Source organism: Epinephelus moara, chromosome 20 (assembly GCF_006386435.1).
Source record: "Epinephelus moara isolate mb chromosome 20, YSFRI_EMoa_1.0, whole genome shotgun sequence".
Lineage (NCBI taxonomy): Eukaryota > Metazoa > Chordata > Actinopteri > Perciformes > Serranidae > Epinephelus > Epinephelus moara.
The window spans coordinates 8,461,008-8,477,286 of record NC_065525.1 but is presented as its reverse complement, the minus strand read 5'-3'; the positions used below and the strand labels follow the sequence as shown (position 1 = coordinate 8,477,286).

The 16,279-nt window shown below is 39.3% G+C and overlaps 2 protein-coding genes across 2 annotated transcripts in view; both read left to right on the top strand.

The window, feature by feature from the left end:
• Nucleotides 1-1,330: 1,330 nt before the first annotated feature.
• LOC126408007 (C-C motif chemokine 3-like) lies at nt 1,331-3,744 on the top strand. The gene is made up of 3 exons (XM_050073354.1): nt 1,331-1,481; nt 2,443-2,566; nt 3,472-3,744. The coding sequence occupies exons 1-3, from the start codon at nt 1,418-1,420 to the stop codon at nt 3,563-3,565; spliced, it is 282 nt and encodes a 93-aa protein (XP_049929311.1). The 5' UTR covers nt 1,331-1,417; the 3' UTR covers nt 3,566-3,744.
• Nucleotides 3,745-8,968: 5,224 nt separating this feature from the next.
• The window catches only part of vps9d1 (VPS9 domain containing 1), a 57,434-nt gene continuing 50,123 nt past the window's right edge, over nt 8,969-16,279 (top strand). Inside the window, exons 1-4 of the mRNA XM_050072634.1 lie at nt 8,969-9,103; nt 10,731-10,803; nt 12,699-12,902; nt 13,067-13,232. Coding sequence (XP_049928591.1) covers nt 9,005-9,103; nt 10,731-10,803; nt 12,699-12,902; nt 13,067-13,232 — 542 coding nt within the window. The 5' untranslated portion in view covers nt 8,969-9,004. The remainder of the gene's footprint in view (nt 9,104-10,730; nt 10,804-12,698; nt 12,903-13,066; nt 13,233-16,279) is intronic.

Here is a 16,279-nt window from a genome sequence, read left to right as displayed (position 1 = left end):
TTGAAAGTTGTAGACATAAGCCATGTGACCTAATGAAACTTTGACATGTGTGATGATCAAACAACACATCCATATTCATTTGAAATCATGTGACCTAGTGAAAGCTTGAGTGATGTGTACTGGCTGTTCTGAGTATCTAAGTGCAGCAAACAGACACAAATATATACTAGTTAATGTCAGTGGAGAAACTGAGCAGGACTACATGTATTCCAATTCTTAATGAGGTAAAAGAGTTTCACCAGGACATCTTGCATTTACAGGTTTTTGGTATCAGGCATTTCTTTCAAAGTTTTAGGAATGAGTTTGGTAAATGTTATACTGTCATATCTGTGTTCCAAAACAAAACTATAATGTTACAGTTGGAATCAGATACACATAGATGCAATATCTTTGAAAATTGCAAATGCAATATATGTGCTATGCGTGTTTCTTTCTTTTTTTTTTTTTTTTACATTCTGAAGATTTGCAGCCCCTGCACAAATTCACACCGCAAGCTGTTTTCTTGTTGTGATAAGATCAGTGAGGTTTGAGCATGACTTGCAAACTTATTGTGTGCATGTGTGAAATGTGTTATTTTCACACAGCTTATTTGTTTTGCTGCTGTGTGACCACACTTTAATACGCCAGCATCAGCAAAATCTCTGTCTGTCCTGATAGCATCAGTAGAGGCTGCTAGTCTGTGGTGTGATGTGCATCTTTATCTTCATACGCCATCATTTATTGTAAAGGCAGCGCCCCAACGAGGCCACAACACCCTCCCTAACCTGATACTGAAACGGTGGTGAAATTTTACTGTCACGTATTTAATTTGACGATTAGATTTCATGATTACATCACTTTTACTTGGTTCAGGAAGATGGAGTAACATTGATATCATATATAAAATGGCCTAAGTTAAAACACTTGGTCTGGCATGCAGCATTTAGTGGTTTATTGGCACACAGACACACATGTTTGTCCCTCATTGACATAAAAACAACCTTTACCCTTAACCTAAACTTAATTCAATTCAAAGAACTTTATTTGTCTGTGAGGAACTTCATCTGTGAAGAGCGACAGTGCATATTAAACAAAATAAATACAAATAGATAAATACAAATGTTAAAAAGTTAAAAATATGAATACAAATGTTAAAAGGAGAGAAAAACAAACACACACACCCACAAGCATACACATACCAGATCAAATCAGCTGTTATTCAATAGTCTGATGGATGAGGGTACAAAGCTGGACATGGCTCTCTTTGTTTCAAAAGCAAGAGATCTGTACCTGAGACCTGAGGGTAGGGGTTTGTAATGGCTGTGCAGTGTGTGGGTGGTGTCAACATGTAAGCAGCTATAAGACACGTAGTGATCAGAGCGAATCACTTCATACAGCACAGACAGAAGAGCATCATCACGTCTGCACTGAGGACATCATGAAGGCTCTCATCAATACAGTGGGACTCCTGCTGCTGCTCACTGTTTACTGCACTGCCATGCGTAAGTCTGTCAGTCTCATTTATGAATCATAGTGGAGAGAGATGTCATTTGTTTTCTGGATTAGGCTTCCAATGACCTTTTAAAATTTTACTATTTCATTTTATACATATACAACACCTGATACCATTACCTCATGCATTCTTTATTCTTAACATATCTGATTATGTGATTTAAATACCACCCCCTTCCAGTGTTTTAGAGCAGGTTTGGGATTTTTAAATTTTCATATTTTTAATTTTTTTTATATGCAGTTTACTATTAAATTACATTAAAAAAACAGTAACAATTCTTAATTTGACAAAATGATTATAGCTGTATATATGGGCCTAAAAATGTAGACAAGAATCAGCCTGTCAGAGCTTTTATTTGCATAATAAAAACTCAAATAGTTACAAATTCCTAGAAAAATGCAAAAGAGATCTTGATCTTAATCTCCCTCAGTGAACTGACAAAGCTCACTTAAATTTCTTAGTTAAATCTATATTTTGTCATTTGCGATTGCATATTTTGCCAATCATACTTTGAGTTATATTTAGTTTACTGGAATTCCTGTAGTAAATAAAGGTGAAGTCAAAGCACAGAATCTATAGGTTTGCAGAGGCACATAGAGTAGGTAACAAAATACAGGAAATTTTAAAAACATATGTAAAAATGCAAGTGCAAAAAAAGGAAAGAAATATAATGTATGAGAATAAGGATAATATTTGTGCAGAAATAAGCTGTACACATCAATAAATATTAATGATATGAGAATGATAGAGCAGAAATAAGCCTTACACATTATAATACTAACCTAAGATTCAGTCAGTGCACTCAGTTCAGTTTGATAAATCAGTGTTAAGACTTGTGTTTGTGCACTGAATGTCTCTCTTCAGGCAGACGTGATGTTGCCAGCATGCAGCAACACACATGTTGATGCTGCGTGATGCTAAATGATTCTTGTTTTGTTTTGTTTTACCAGCTCAAGCCTTGACAGAAATGACGCCCGGATCATGCTGCTTTCAATTCTATACAGGACGGGTGCCGCAGCCGCAAATTATTTCCGTCATCAAGACTCACAGCAGCTGTCAGGAAAAGGGATTTGTGTACGTCTGACATTTGTTTATGTCACTAGAGTGATTCTCACCAGAGCAACAGTGTTAGGCAGTTTTTATCTGAGCACAAAACAGAAAGAATAATGAAGCAAAGTATATAAATATTGGGCGACGTTTTAAGTTTAATACTGCACTCTACTAATCCCAGTTTGGGAGGCATTGGTATAGCTGTCTCTATATAAGACACTGATTAATACTCTTGTGTTTTTGCATGTACATGTTTTTAAATTGTGCTTTTGAGTATGATTCATTCTATGTAATGTCTTAAGGCCCGTTTCCACCGCAGGAACTTCGGGGTAATTTTACGGGGCTGGGGCCGTTGGTGCGTGTCTCCACCGCAGGAACCACCCCCGAAGGACAGAGTTCCGAAGTCCCTGCCTCGGGGTAGGTACTCAGAACCATAGACATATATATATATATATNCCGCTGACAGGGACAGCTAACAGCAGCAGCAAAGCTAACATCAGGATGTCATCTGTTAAAAGCCTCAATCATGTTGTAACTAAGACATCCGCTGGAATTTTTTTTTTTTTCACGGGCCATTTAGTGAGTTATTACAGACACCGCTAAGGGCTATCAGCTAACGCCGTCCCTACGTCGCCCCGGTAAATGGTCGCGCAACGATTACGTCACATCCAGAGCCCGTAACTTCACAGGAACCTTCCTCCTACTCCGCTCTCTCAGTAGAGACACGGCGGTTGAGAGGGCCGAGCGAGAGGACGTTCCTGTAGTAGTTCCTGCCCCCCAAATAGTACCAGGAACTTCTTCAGTGGAAACGGGCCTTTACATTTTATTTATATATTTTGATTGACTGATTAAAACACAACAGATAATATGTTGAAAATTATTTTTTTCAGTCCTAACTGTGTTGTTACTGAAATTTTTTTCTTCTGCAGGGTCAGCACTGCCAGAGGGACTGAGATCTGCGTGAGCCAGAATCTGAACTGGGCACAGAGAGCTTTCAACCAACAGCAATTCAGCAGCAAATAATGAAACATCTCCATCTACTCACCCTCAAGCCACGATACAGCTCCGTCTGATCTTTCATGATAATGAAAACATCTTTTTCCAAGACGGTTTTTAGTGCAGCTATTGATTGTTTTGCTGATTGCTTTATTCTTTTTAATTGCATTCATAAAATGAAAATAAAAATGCTGTATACAACTTAATATAGCTGTCAACTCTCACAGATTTGTGATGTATTGCAATTTTGCTTTTAACTTAGCTCACAAAAGAGAAGACATGCACACTGTGTAGTGTAACTTTTTATTCAGAGTGATTCAATCCTGCATTATCTTTCTCATGTCTAAAGGTTAATGTAAGATGGCATTACTTAGAAGAAGTCACAAAACGCCTCTCTAGTAGGGCATACTAAGTGCATAATTGGTCACAGTATGTTGACAAAATCAACCACAGGAAGTTAGCAATGAGAATAGAGGAACATATACACATGCATAACAGTAATACTGCAGCATGTTAAAATGCTCCCAGCATCTGTCTTGCATTCATGGTCCAATCTCTCAGTATAGGCCACAATCAAGTCTGTATTAGCCTGAAAAAAATCATGAATGGGCGAATTTGATACATCCCACATTTTTCCTACAGTTGGTTGTCTATATCTTTGAGGTGTGGCAAATTCAGCATCTGCTGTAACTCTTAAATTCATTATGTAATTGCAAATACTAACAACACAATGGCTATAACACCACAGTCATAAGTGTGAGTTACTTGAAATTTTGCACAACTCATCCACATACACAGCCTTAATACTCCTGGATATGATTTAGACAATATCCAAAAATCATGGTTATCAGGAAATCAGCACATCATCGTATCACTGTGTGTTTTCATGCAGATCAGGAACCAGATACAGCTTTAAAAATGGATTCACTGTTAACAGCACAACAGCTTTTTTGCATGGGTGTCACAAAAGAAAACAAGAGAGAGAGAGAGAGAGAGAGAGAGAGAGAGAGAGAAACAATCTCTTGTGAATATTTAAATAAAGGCAATTGAAATTGTTTTTGTCATTTTGTTTCTATTCACATGTGTCTCTTTATGGTTGTTTTGTCCCTAGTTGTAGTCATTTTGTATCTCTTTGCAGTAGCTTTGCATTTATTTGTGGTCTTTTTGTGTGTCTTCCTGATCTGTAGCCTACGTATTAAATTGAGTGACATTTTGCTTGTGAATGCTGGGGGGTGGGGCTAATGCTTTGGGGACATGAGCCTGTGCCCTGTTGGCCTGTTCAGTGGGCTAATCCATCCAATTTTTTTTGCAATTTAAAAAAAAAACAACCTTTTGAATCATAAAGTGTTTTATGACTGTTTTACAGTTTTTCTCGATTGGTTTGGCTCATTTCTTGAAACAGAAATTACATTCTCAAAGCTTTAAGTGCATTTGGCAAAATAGTCCAATGGTTCAGCACAACACTATGGCTCACCTGCAAAAGGTCATATCTCTCCCAAAACAGTTAACTCATGCTTCAAACTAAGTCCCTTTCTCATATAAATAGTCAAGGCCCCCAAACACAAGTTTCCTTCTCAATTGCTTTGGCTCATTTCTTGAAACAGAAATGACATTCTCCAAGCTCTACATGCATTTGCCAAAATAGCCTGGATGGTTCAGCACAACACCATGGCTCACCTGCAAAAGGTCATATCTCTCCCAAAACAGTTAACTCATGTGTCAAAACTAAGCCATTTTCTCATATAAATAGTCAATGGCCCCAAAATGCAAAGTCTCTTTGGCATTGTGTAAGCACTGTTGGTCAAAATGTTTAGATGTTTTGTCACTATGGCAGTGGACCATGGAAATATCACTTATGTCACATTTCAATCTTGGTCCAGACCATTCACTGACAATGAATGGTTACTGTAATTGATGCCTTTTGTCTAGCTACCAGAAATCAAACTGTATCAAACTGAAAAAAATGATGGACCTACACTGTCATGGAAATTGTTACTGTATTTTTATTCACAAACATAAAGTAACTGCCAAACATCACAGTAAAAAGAAAATGTATACAGCAAAATATACTGTACTGTAAACACATCAACACAAAAAAAGGAAAATTATATGCAATATCGTTCACACCAGTAACTCCACCTCAATGGTCGTCCTCCTCATCCTCACTCTCGTGGTCGTCCTCTCTCTGCTGTCTGTCTGGCCACAGATTTTCATCCACATCACACCTGATATTCTCCCTTGCGATGCAACGGGGGAAGAATCTACGTGCATGCCGCAACCATCCCCTGCACTGATCTGCTGTGACATTGTCACAGCAAGCATCCATTGCTTCAAGCAGGGACCTCTGGTTCTGAGCCCGATGCTCATACACCCCCCACCTCCAAGCAGAGAAAAATTCCTCAATTGGATTGAGAAATGGGGAGTAAGGTGGTAGGAGCACCATTAGCAGTCTTGGGTGGGCAGTGAACCAGGCCCTGATGAGCGGGCCGCGGTGGAAGCTGACATTGTCCCACACAACTACAAACTTTGACAAGTGAGGCCCTACCAAACCTCTCTCATTTTCTGGGATGAGATCTGAATAAAGGTGATCCAAAAAGAACAGGAGCTTTTGGGTATTGTATGGGCCAAGTGTGGGAATGTGGGTGGCCACACCATTTTCAGAAATGGCAGCACACATTGTTATATTGCCCCCACGCTGGCCTGGGACATCCACCGTGGCCCGGTGGCCAATAATATTCCGGCCACGTCTTCTTCCTTTGGCCAGGTTGAAGCCGGCTTCATCCACGAAAACAAGGGTGTGAGGAGTCTCATTCCCCTCCAATGCCATTATTCTCTACAATACAGTACAACAAAATATCAAATCAGTTATACGGTAGAATCATACCATAACAGCAAATTACATAGGAATGTTTTGTGTTCTCCACCAAAAGTTCAATATAGTGGCCTCTGTGCTTTACTGTAAACAGGTTATAATGATAGATAACCAGTAACACACCACTGACTTACATTTACATACTGGAACCGCAGCTCTTTCACTCTATCAGAGTTTCTCTCAAATGGTACCCTGTAGAGCTGTTTCATGCTCATCTCATGCTTCTTCAATACCCTGTCTATTGTTGATATGCTGATAGTGTTGATGTTCTGGAATGTTAGATTGTCCTGTATTATGGTATTACGGATCTCTCTTAGTGTGATGGCATTATTTGCCATCACTATATTGCAGATCTCCTGTTCTTGTTCTCGGCTGAGTAGTGTTCTTCTGCCACCAGTACGAGGTTGTCGTCCAATCCTAGACATAGAATTCACAAATAGACAATATTACCATTTGTATTGTGATGCACTGTCCTGTCCTGTAGACCTACTGTATGCCTTATGAATTTCTCACAGAATGAGTTACCAATTGTACTGTTGTTTTACTGTTACGTAATGTACTGAAATTCTACTGTAATGCATTGCTGTACAGTAATTGGAATACTATTGTAAACTGTACTATCAATACAGTAATTCCATTGTTGAATGAGTACATAGGCCTACCTGTTTTCCCTGCGGAAGGTTTGGATGATAGAAGACACTGTAGATCTGGGCACATTCGGCTGAACTCGACGACCTGCCTCTGCCATTGTGAGGCCATGATTGATCACATGGTCAACAAGTGTAGCCCGAATTTCATCTGGAACGGCATGGTGTCTTCGTGCCCCTCGCCCTCTTCCACCTACTCCACCACCACGCACCCTTACTCCTCCTCCTCTTCCTCTTCTTCTTCCTCTTCCTCGAGCAGGCAGTTGGTCATTGTTTACCTGGCCAGGTGCCTCCATGTTCAGAAATTGTATTGATTCTGGTCAAGCTCTATATGTATGTTTGGCAAAAATCATACTCATGGATAGCACCTGTCAGGTAACTAAACATACCATTTGATTGGTCATCTGAGATGTGTTACACACCCCCTTTATTAGTCAAGTTCTAGATTCACCTGAGTCAATTTATCAATCAGCAAAAGATATTCATATCATGTAATGTGATGTTATACATGGTATTATGTTCCTGACTAATTTTGACAATTGAATGAACTCTTGTGCATGTGATGGCTGACACAATGAAATAATGCTGACATGTTTTGGAGAGTAAAACCATTTGACTGACAATCAACAGTTAGTTTAGATCAGCAAGATATATACAATTGGTAATTGTGCTAACTGTAGGCAACTGTAATCAATCATTTGAAAAGATGTGCTAGACATTTGCAATTTGTGCAAACTGTAGAGAATTGTATTTAATCATTTGCAAAGTGTGCTAAGACATTTGCAATTTGTTGAAAGGAATGAGAATTTGAAATCTGTTGTGAAGAAGTGCCCAGTGGTTTGCAGGGTTGTCCATGTTNAATCATTTGCAAAGTGTGCTAAGACATTTGCAATTTGTTGAAAGGAATGAGAATTTGAAATCTGTTGTGAAGAAGTGCCCAGTGGTTTGCAGGGTTGTCCATGTTGTTTTGAGAATGTAATTTCTGTTTCAAGAAATGAGCCAAACCAATCGAGAAAAACTGTAATAGCATAGTATCTGTGTTTAATTAACAAATCAAAATTATATTATATAGTAGTATTGCTCCACGTACCAGTCAAGTTTCTCTTATCTAGTTTACATCCATGTTTGTAAATACATTGACACACTTCTCCCCTCTGGCAGCACAGAAGATCTATACAATCAACTCAGTTTCAAGCTGAGCACCCAAGATGAGTGTCACCAATTCAGTATCTGACCAAATGTCTCCCCTTCTGTTCCTGAGATATGACATTGAATAATGGCCAGATAAGTGTTTTATGCAGTATATTATGATGTCACAGTGAAGCTGACCTTTGACCTTTTAGATGTAAAACATCATCACTTCATATTTTTATCCTATTTGACATTTGTGTGAAGTTTTGCCATTATTTGCATGAGAATTCTTGAGTTATGGCCAAAAACATGTTTTGTGAGGTCACACCGACCTTGACCTTTGACCTTCAACCTTCTATCACCAAATTGTAATCAGTTTATTCTTCTGTTTGAGTTGACATTTGTGTCAAATTTGAAGAAATTCCCTTTAGCTGTTTGCGTGTGCAAGGATGAGACAAATAAGATCACAGTGACTTTGACCTTTGACCTGTGACCTATGACCACCAAAATCTTATCAGTTCATTATTGATTTCAAGGGGACGTTTGTGCCAAATGATAAGAAATTCCCTTGAGCTGTTCTTGAGGTATGGCGTGTACAGAGAATGGGACGGACGAGCAACCCAAAAACATAACAATCGTTAATTTATCCATTACTGTAACATCAGTATTCAGATGAGTAAGTGCCTTGACTCTGCCAGTCCCCTACAGTAGGGGGCAGTATGTGCCTTTATATTGTGTATATGACCGCCATGACTGAGCACAGCGAAGAAGAAAGAGGAAGCGGAGAAGAGGAAAAGCAGAGGATCCGGATCTGGAATGACCATGGCTACAGCTGACAGTGGGGTGAAGCCCCTTCAAAATGCTATGAAAATGGCAAAAGTAGCGATACAGCTGGACGGAGAGAACAAACACAAGGTAGTGTGTTACACAGCCTGACAGCAGCCATGACACGAAGGTTTTTACCGCAGAGGAAACACTATGTAGTGATGTAAACAGACGGAGGGGGGCGGAAACCGTTAGAGGGTTAGCTAGCTAACCTGTCAGTTAAACACCGAGGTGTGTTGTTGTTACCACTGACAGTCAGGTGTCATTACACTGCTCAACGCTATTAATGTTCATTTTATTAATTTCAGTTGTTTTTAAATGTTTGCACTTTACTTTTTCACTGACTACTCACTATTATTGTAGGTATCACTAATGTAATTTTAGAAGAAGCTTATTTATTATAAAAGCACTATTGCCTTTTCCACTTTTAATGAAACACGAATAAAACGTGCTAATAAACACTTGAGGCCACTTTTTATTTCAGAGTATTATAATAACGTTAGATCACCAAATTGAATTAGACAGGTGCAACTAATGAGAATACAGACAGATAATATTCCTAGTAGGTTAAATTGCTTCACATATCTCGCCTTAATAAGCTGTAACATGATCAGTATTACATGTGCTATCCTTCTCATCACAGGAAGTAACGTTATGTATGCCAGTTATTAAGATATTAAGTCAATGAGGACATTTGACACTAGATATCTCTTTTTTCAATTTTTACACACCATAAAACTTCAATTAGTCGCCAGGGCTATTATTTGCTTAAATTGCTGAACTTAGCAGGCTTATATTTGGGACAGCCGGCTATATGGGACAGGCCTTTAATTCCTTTCACACAAAACTGTTGCTCAGCCAAGAATATTACTTGTATAAAAATTAGGCTTCAAATAACATATCAGTTATTTTATGACACTTGTTAGATAACACCTGAGGATAACAGCACCCGCCATACCGACACAACACTACTTAATCCTGTTAAAACATTATTCATAACTTGGATTATTTTTTATGAAAAACACTTTTGATTATTTTGATTGATGGACCTTTAAGGATTAAATTAATATAAATAACTGTCTAGGTAATCGAGGACTGGACACATATTCTGACTTTATGACAGCTTTAGAAGAAGGAAGTCACCATTTGTTGTTTGTCACAATGGTAAATCTGAATGACTCAGGAACTTCTCTGGTGCTCGTTGTTTCAGTACAGTGAAATCAACCAAGCTAACAATGTGTAACATCTCCATATTAATAAAAGTTAAACCTATGCACAATCTAACTATTGTTAGCTCAGGAGGACAGGAAACAATACAGTTTTACACATCCAAAGAACTTAGATGAAAATAACAGTTTGGCAACCAGACCAGGCATCTAATTGAGACAGGCCTTTATTTGTCAAAATGTGTAGCCACACCAGGCCAGTAAAAGGGACTGGGCGTTTAACTGGGACTAGGCTTTTAATTGAAGTTTAACGGTAATATGTATTTTTAACTTTAAAAAAAAAAAACAGCTGCATTTTCGGCTTGAGGTTTCAAATTTAGCAACAATGGCTAATGCTTTTTTTAGTTCTTTACTACTTTAATTCTTTAATACTTTGTACTACTGAAATGTGTCATTGGCCGTAGTTATTATGATGTTTGCTGTGTATCACGATAATAATAATAATAATAATAATAATAATACAATACTACATGCTTATGGTCTTTCTGCAGGAAGCTTACTGTGAATATCTCCGGACCATCAACTACATATCACATGCACTTTTGGAGGACACTGGTTCACAAAGTAAGATCTGAGTATTGACATATATCAAGACTGATGCTCAGACCCCAACAGACTTTGCAGATTTTTGTTCCCCACAGTTTTCAGCAGTGATCTGGAATGACAATCTGTGAAATTTTCTTTTAATGTGATAGACAGTATTTAATCAAGATAACATTTTTTCAGTGGCAAAAAAATCTGCAGAGGTGTTGTTGGAGTTTTTTTGCGGGCACAGATTCTGTGTGGGCCATAGATGCTTTATGATAAACATCAAACCTCATGATCATTTTCCCTTTTGTATGTTTACTTAGTTTTGTCTATGGCACACAATTTTCCAATGGGCCTCAAATGAATACATTTCAGACTGATCAGAAAAAAACTTTCACTTTTGAAGGCCTTCATTCAAATATGTAGCAGTTAAACCTGCCTCGTTATCGGGTTAGAACTATAACATCAATACAGACTGTGAAATAGGCTTTTATTTATTGGCAAAGCAGCTTGGACTTCTTTTTGATGGAGCTGTCCTGTGTCATTGCAACATGCTTTTTTATGCCTTCATCGTGGGCATGAAAAGTCCTGGGATTCCATGTTTTACTCTATGTGAGTTCACAGAAACAAGTTCGCATCAACTGGCAATTAAGTGTAGGATCTAAAGAAAGTAGAGACTTGATTCTCCACTATTCTCCACAATAGTGTGGTCAGACCAGTCGCTGTAGGCATCTTATATCATCAACAATGGGGTGCTGTGGGTCCTGTACTTTACCCTACGCTTTTGTGCTGTTTTTTTAGGGTGATTTTACATTCATGGGCACATGTTCATGGGCACATGTTCACATGTATATAATGTCACAACTGCAACATTATAATACCTTTAAAATGGGCTTCACATCGAATGTTCATCTTGAACCTTTGTGAAAATATCACTGCTAAATTCATTTTGCTGAATTATCTTGCTGTTTTCACCCAAGTATGTAACCTACACTACAGAGAAATCAATACTATCAAGCTATTGATTTTTATTTGTCATTCAAAGACAGAATCTTTTGTTACTGACCTCAGTCTGGCCCCTCAAATCCAAAAATGTCCTTCCAGCTTATTGTTTTGAAACTCAGCACAGTTTAATAGGGAGAAGAGAAAAATAGGTACAGCATTTTATCGCAGTATTCTGCGTGGCAATATTTGTATTGATACATGAATGGCAAATATTGATTTTTATGAACTGACAATACACAAATTTAACTTTTGGTAGCCGACTAGAATAAGAAAATTAGTTTCTTTTCAGTGAGATGTTGACTACAGATGTTGACAAAGTTTTCCTTTTGGGACATTATTTGCCTAGCCTTATGGAAAACATTTAAAAGTGCAATAAAATTGTATCGTGTTAATACTGTATTGTGGGGCCTCAGGTGATTCCCATCCCATCAGAAAGACCGGACAAGAAATAACTTAACTGTGTATATATGTAATGAAATCTCACACGCCAACTAATTATCTAATTTATTGCAGTTAAAGCCAGTTTCACATGCTGTATTTGAGGATGGGGGTATATGTATTTGACCTGCAAGTTGCAATATTCAAATTATTCAGATAATTTGTGCACAGTCAGCTCTTTTCTGGACCATTAAACTGATAAGTTTATAGACCAAGAGAAAATCCTACAAGGACTGAACATGTGCCAGTCAGTGACCAGTTCTGACTTGACTCATGGGGAGAAAAAGAGCACAGATAGCGCAGTGCAGCCTGCAGACATAGATTAGAATTCTAACTAGACTTGAACTAATCAACTTGAGTATAGTGGTTGTGTGTTAGCACATAATTGAATCAGATCTCAAATGCCATGTGATGACCTTTATATGGTAGACCTGCATTAGACCAATCATCCAGTGACTTTCTCAGTCGTCTCTGTCTTTCCGTCACAGCCTCGGAGGAGAGGATCATGGTTGCGGTGGATGTGGAGCGGATGTTGAGGTTGGCTGAGCAGTGTCTGGAGAGAGCCAAGTCATTTATAGGGAAGAGAGCTGACCCCCCTGATCTCCCTGCCTCTGTCTCTGCTACCTGTTCACCTGGCCAGTCAGAGCCCCATCAGACTGCTGTCGTCCCAGCTGCCAGTGCTGCAAACACTGGTGAATCAGAATCATGCCTTTTATTAACATACCATTCAATCACGGCTAACTCAGAGCCTGCTGCAGGGCTCCCAATTTAAAATTACCCAATGTATAGCCTTGTGATTTTGTTCTTTACACCAGTAACAACTTTTTGTCTCTCTGTTTCACCTCTGCTGCCGCAGTCCCTCCATCTCATACTGCTGTTAACGCAGGGCGTAAGGCAACCAGCCCGACAAAGACTGGTCACCGCAGGGTGTTGTCAGATGGTAGCAGCGAACTCTCCCCTTTTCTGCCTCCTGAAGTCTTCCAGAAACAGCAGACAGTGGAGTCACAGGACACAAGCAAAAAGTAGGGGTCATTTCTTTATCAAGGAGGACCAATATTGATCCATTTATTGACAGATATTCTCTGACGTGAGCAACACAGCAGAGATTTCCAAGAACCAGTTACTTCTAGTTTCCATTCAGAGTACGCATTGAATTGGCCAAGCAGGTCAGAACATCAGATTCTTACACTCACTGATGATTCTCACAGTTTTTCTCAGTCGCTTTGGTACAGTTATTGAAACATCCTTAACATTTGCAGAACAGTAGGTGTGTTTGTCAAAATAATTTGTACAAATGGCACCACACTGCAAAAGCTCATAACTTGCTCAAAATCCCTAATTTATCACTCAAAAGTAAATATTAATGTCAGTGAACATGTCAGTGCCATTATATCGACAAGTCCTTACAGCTGTAACACGAAGCAAGTTCAGCAAAGCCAGAGCCAGCCAACAGATTTATATGTTAAACTCAAGAAGTAAGTAAGTAAGTAAGTAAAATTTATTTGTATAGCACTTCTCACAGAGAGAACTCACAAAGTGCTTCACAGGATTAAAATACAACCAAGAATACATACATACAAACATACAGAGACACAAAATGAAACTGCAGCAGTTGTTGCAAAACTAAGTCAGTTAAGACAAGTTGAAGAATGCCTGCCCATAGAGGTAGGTTTTAAGGTGCTTCTTAAAAACTTTGACGGATGCTGCGGCTCTCAAATTCTGTGGGAGGGCATTCTACAATCTGGGCGCAATGGACTCAAAGGCCTGGTCACTTCTAGTTCTGAGCCTAGTGCGAGGAACTGCCAACAGGCCGTGATCGGCCGACCTAAGTGTCCTACTAGGAACGTATACATGCAGCAGGTCAGACAGATACTCAGGTTTCTGACTATGAAGGGCTCTATATGTTAAAACAAGGATTTTGAACTGGATCCTAAAGCTGACAGGAAGCCAGTGTAGGGAGGCCAGGACAGGAGTAATGTGGCAGTTTCTGGGTGATTTGGTAAACAGCCTGGCAGCAGCATTCTGCACCAGTTGGAGGCAATCTACAGAAGTTTTGCTGAGACACATGAAAAGAGAATTGCAGTAATCCAGACGTGATGACACAAAGGCATGAATGATCATTTCCAGTTCACCATGTGATACAACAGATCTCAGTTTTGCAATGTTTTTAAGGTGGAAAAAGCATGTACGGGTCAACGCATGGATGTGTTTATCAAAGTGCATGGCCTGGTCAAAAATAACTCTGAGATTTCTCAGGTTAGAGCGGATATTTGAATTCAGGGACCCAATACAGCTCGCCACCCTAAAAGCAGTACAGTCAGGAGCGACAATAAGGACCTCGATCTTAGCAGCATTAAACTGGAGGAAATTGTTGACCATCCAGTCATTAATTGCAGAAAAACAGTCATGCAGTTCATTCAGACTGTCGGTCCTGTCAGGATTAAAAGAAAAATACAGCTGAATATCATCTGCGTACATATGATATGATACACCCTCAAACCTGCTGATAATGTTTCCAAGAGGAAGCATATACAGGGCAAACAAAATTGGACCCAACACTGAGTCCTGAGGCACCCCACAAGAAAGGGGGAGGGACTCGGACATACAAGGACCAGATGCTACAGAGAAACTTCTACCAGAGAGGTAGAAGGCAAACCAGTCAAGGGCACTGCCTGAAATGCCAAGACAGTCACTGAGCCTATCTAACAGGATGTGGTGATCCACGGTATTGAAGGCTGCGCTAAGGTCAAGCAGCACTAGGATGATACATTTACCAGTGTCAGAGGCCATCATGATGTCATTAGACACTCTAAGAAGTCCTGTCTCAGTGGAATGCTTCTGACGGTAACCAGATTGAAATTTGTCAAGGATACAATGCTTATTTAGGGCAGGGACTAGTTGGTTAGCAACGACTTTTTCTAAAATCTTTGAAATAAAAGGCAATTTAGTAATTGGGCTTTTTAAGAAGCAGCTGGACAACCGCCTGTTTAAAATAGGAGGGGAAGCAGCCAGAGACCAGTGAGCAATTAATAATGTAAAGCAGGGAAGAGCCGATGGAACCAAAAACCTTTTTCAGTAGAGACGTGGGCAAGATGTCTAACGGGCTGGAGGAGATCTTCATACTGCTCGCTAGCTTAGTTAAATCTTGTAGGGAGATGGACAAGAAACGATCCGGTATTGGCTGCCGTAAAGGAAGAGCAGGGGGTGGAGCAGAAGAGGGGGTAATACTTGCTCTAACACTAGCAATATTGTTGACAAAAAACGACAGAAAATTGTTACAGTCATTAACAGAGAAGACGGGCACCGCAGGAGGCTGGGAATAGACAAGAGTATTTATAGTGTCAAAACCAACTTTGGGATTCTGCTTATTAGAGGAAATGAGGTCAGCAAAATAAGAGGCCCGAGCAACTTTAACCATTGAGTTATACTCCGTTAAGAGTTCTTTAAAATAAATATGATGGACCTGAAGCCTTATAGACTTCCACAGGCACTCGATACGGCGACATTTGTGTTTAAAACAACGAATGTCATCATTAATCCAGGGGGTAGAATTAATAGTAGCGACTGTACGGGGTTTCAGAGGAGCAATCTTGTCTAAAATAACGGAGCAATGTGAGTTAAAAGTGTGAACTAGAGAATTAGCATCACTCTCACCAAATAGCTACCCTATGCTGTTGTTAAAAACAGAGGAGAATTTCTTGGCAGACAGGTCATTTAACATACGTGAACAAATAACACGCTTTCTGAGTGTACAATCAGTGTTAAAAGACACATTAAAGAGAATGCATTCGTGATCGGTCACAAGCAGCTCCTCAGAGCCGATAATGTCTAATTTTAATCCATGCGTGAAAACCAGGTCCAGAGTATTGCCCTTAAAGGGCCAGTGTGTAATATTTGGCATGGTTTATTGTCAATCTGAATCTGAATCTGAATATTCTACCCATTAATATGTTTATACAAGTGTATGATCGCTATAAAATAAAATTCGTTTGGTTTTCGTAGCCTTATAATAATGCTTTTATATATATATATATGGCAAGGGCCTTGCTTTAGAGAGGTCGCCATCTTG

What these genes read in the sequence shown, in the direction of transcription:
- LOC126408007 (XM_050073354.1), top strand. Translation starts at nt 1,418, where the DNA reads ATGAAGGCTCTCATCAATACAGTGGGACTCCTGCTGCTGCTCACTGTT. An exon ending in TGTTTACTGCACTGCCATGC is followed by an intron (nt 1,482 to 2,442) that starts GTAAGTCTGTCA and finishes TTGTTTTACCAG; the next exon opens with CTCAAGCCTTGACAGAAATG. An exon ending in TGTCAGGAAAAGGGATTTGT is followed by an intron (nt 2,567 to 3,471) that starts GTACGTCTGACA and finishes TTTCTTCTGCAG; the next exon opens with GGTCAGCACTGCCAGAGGGA.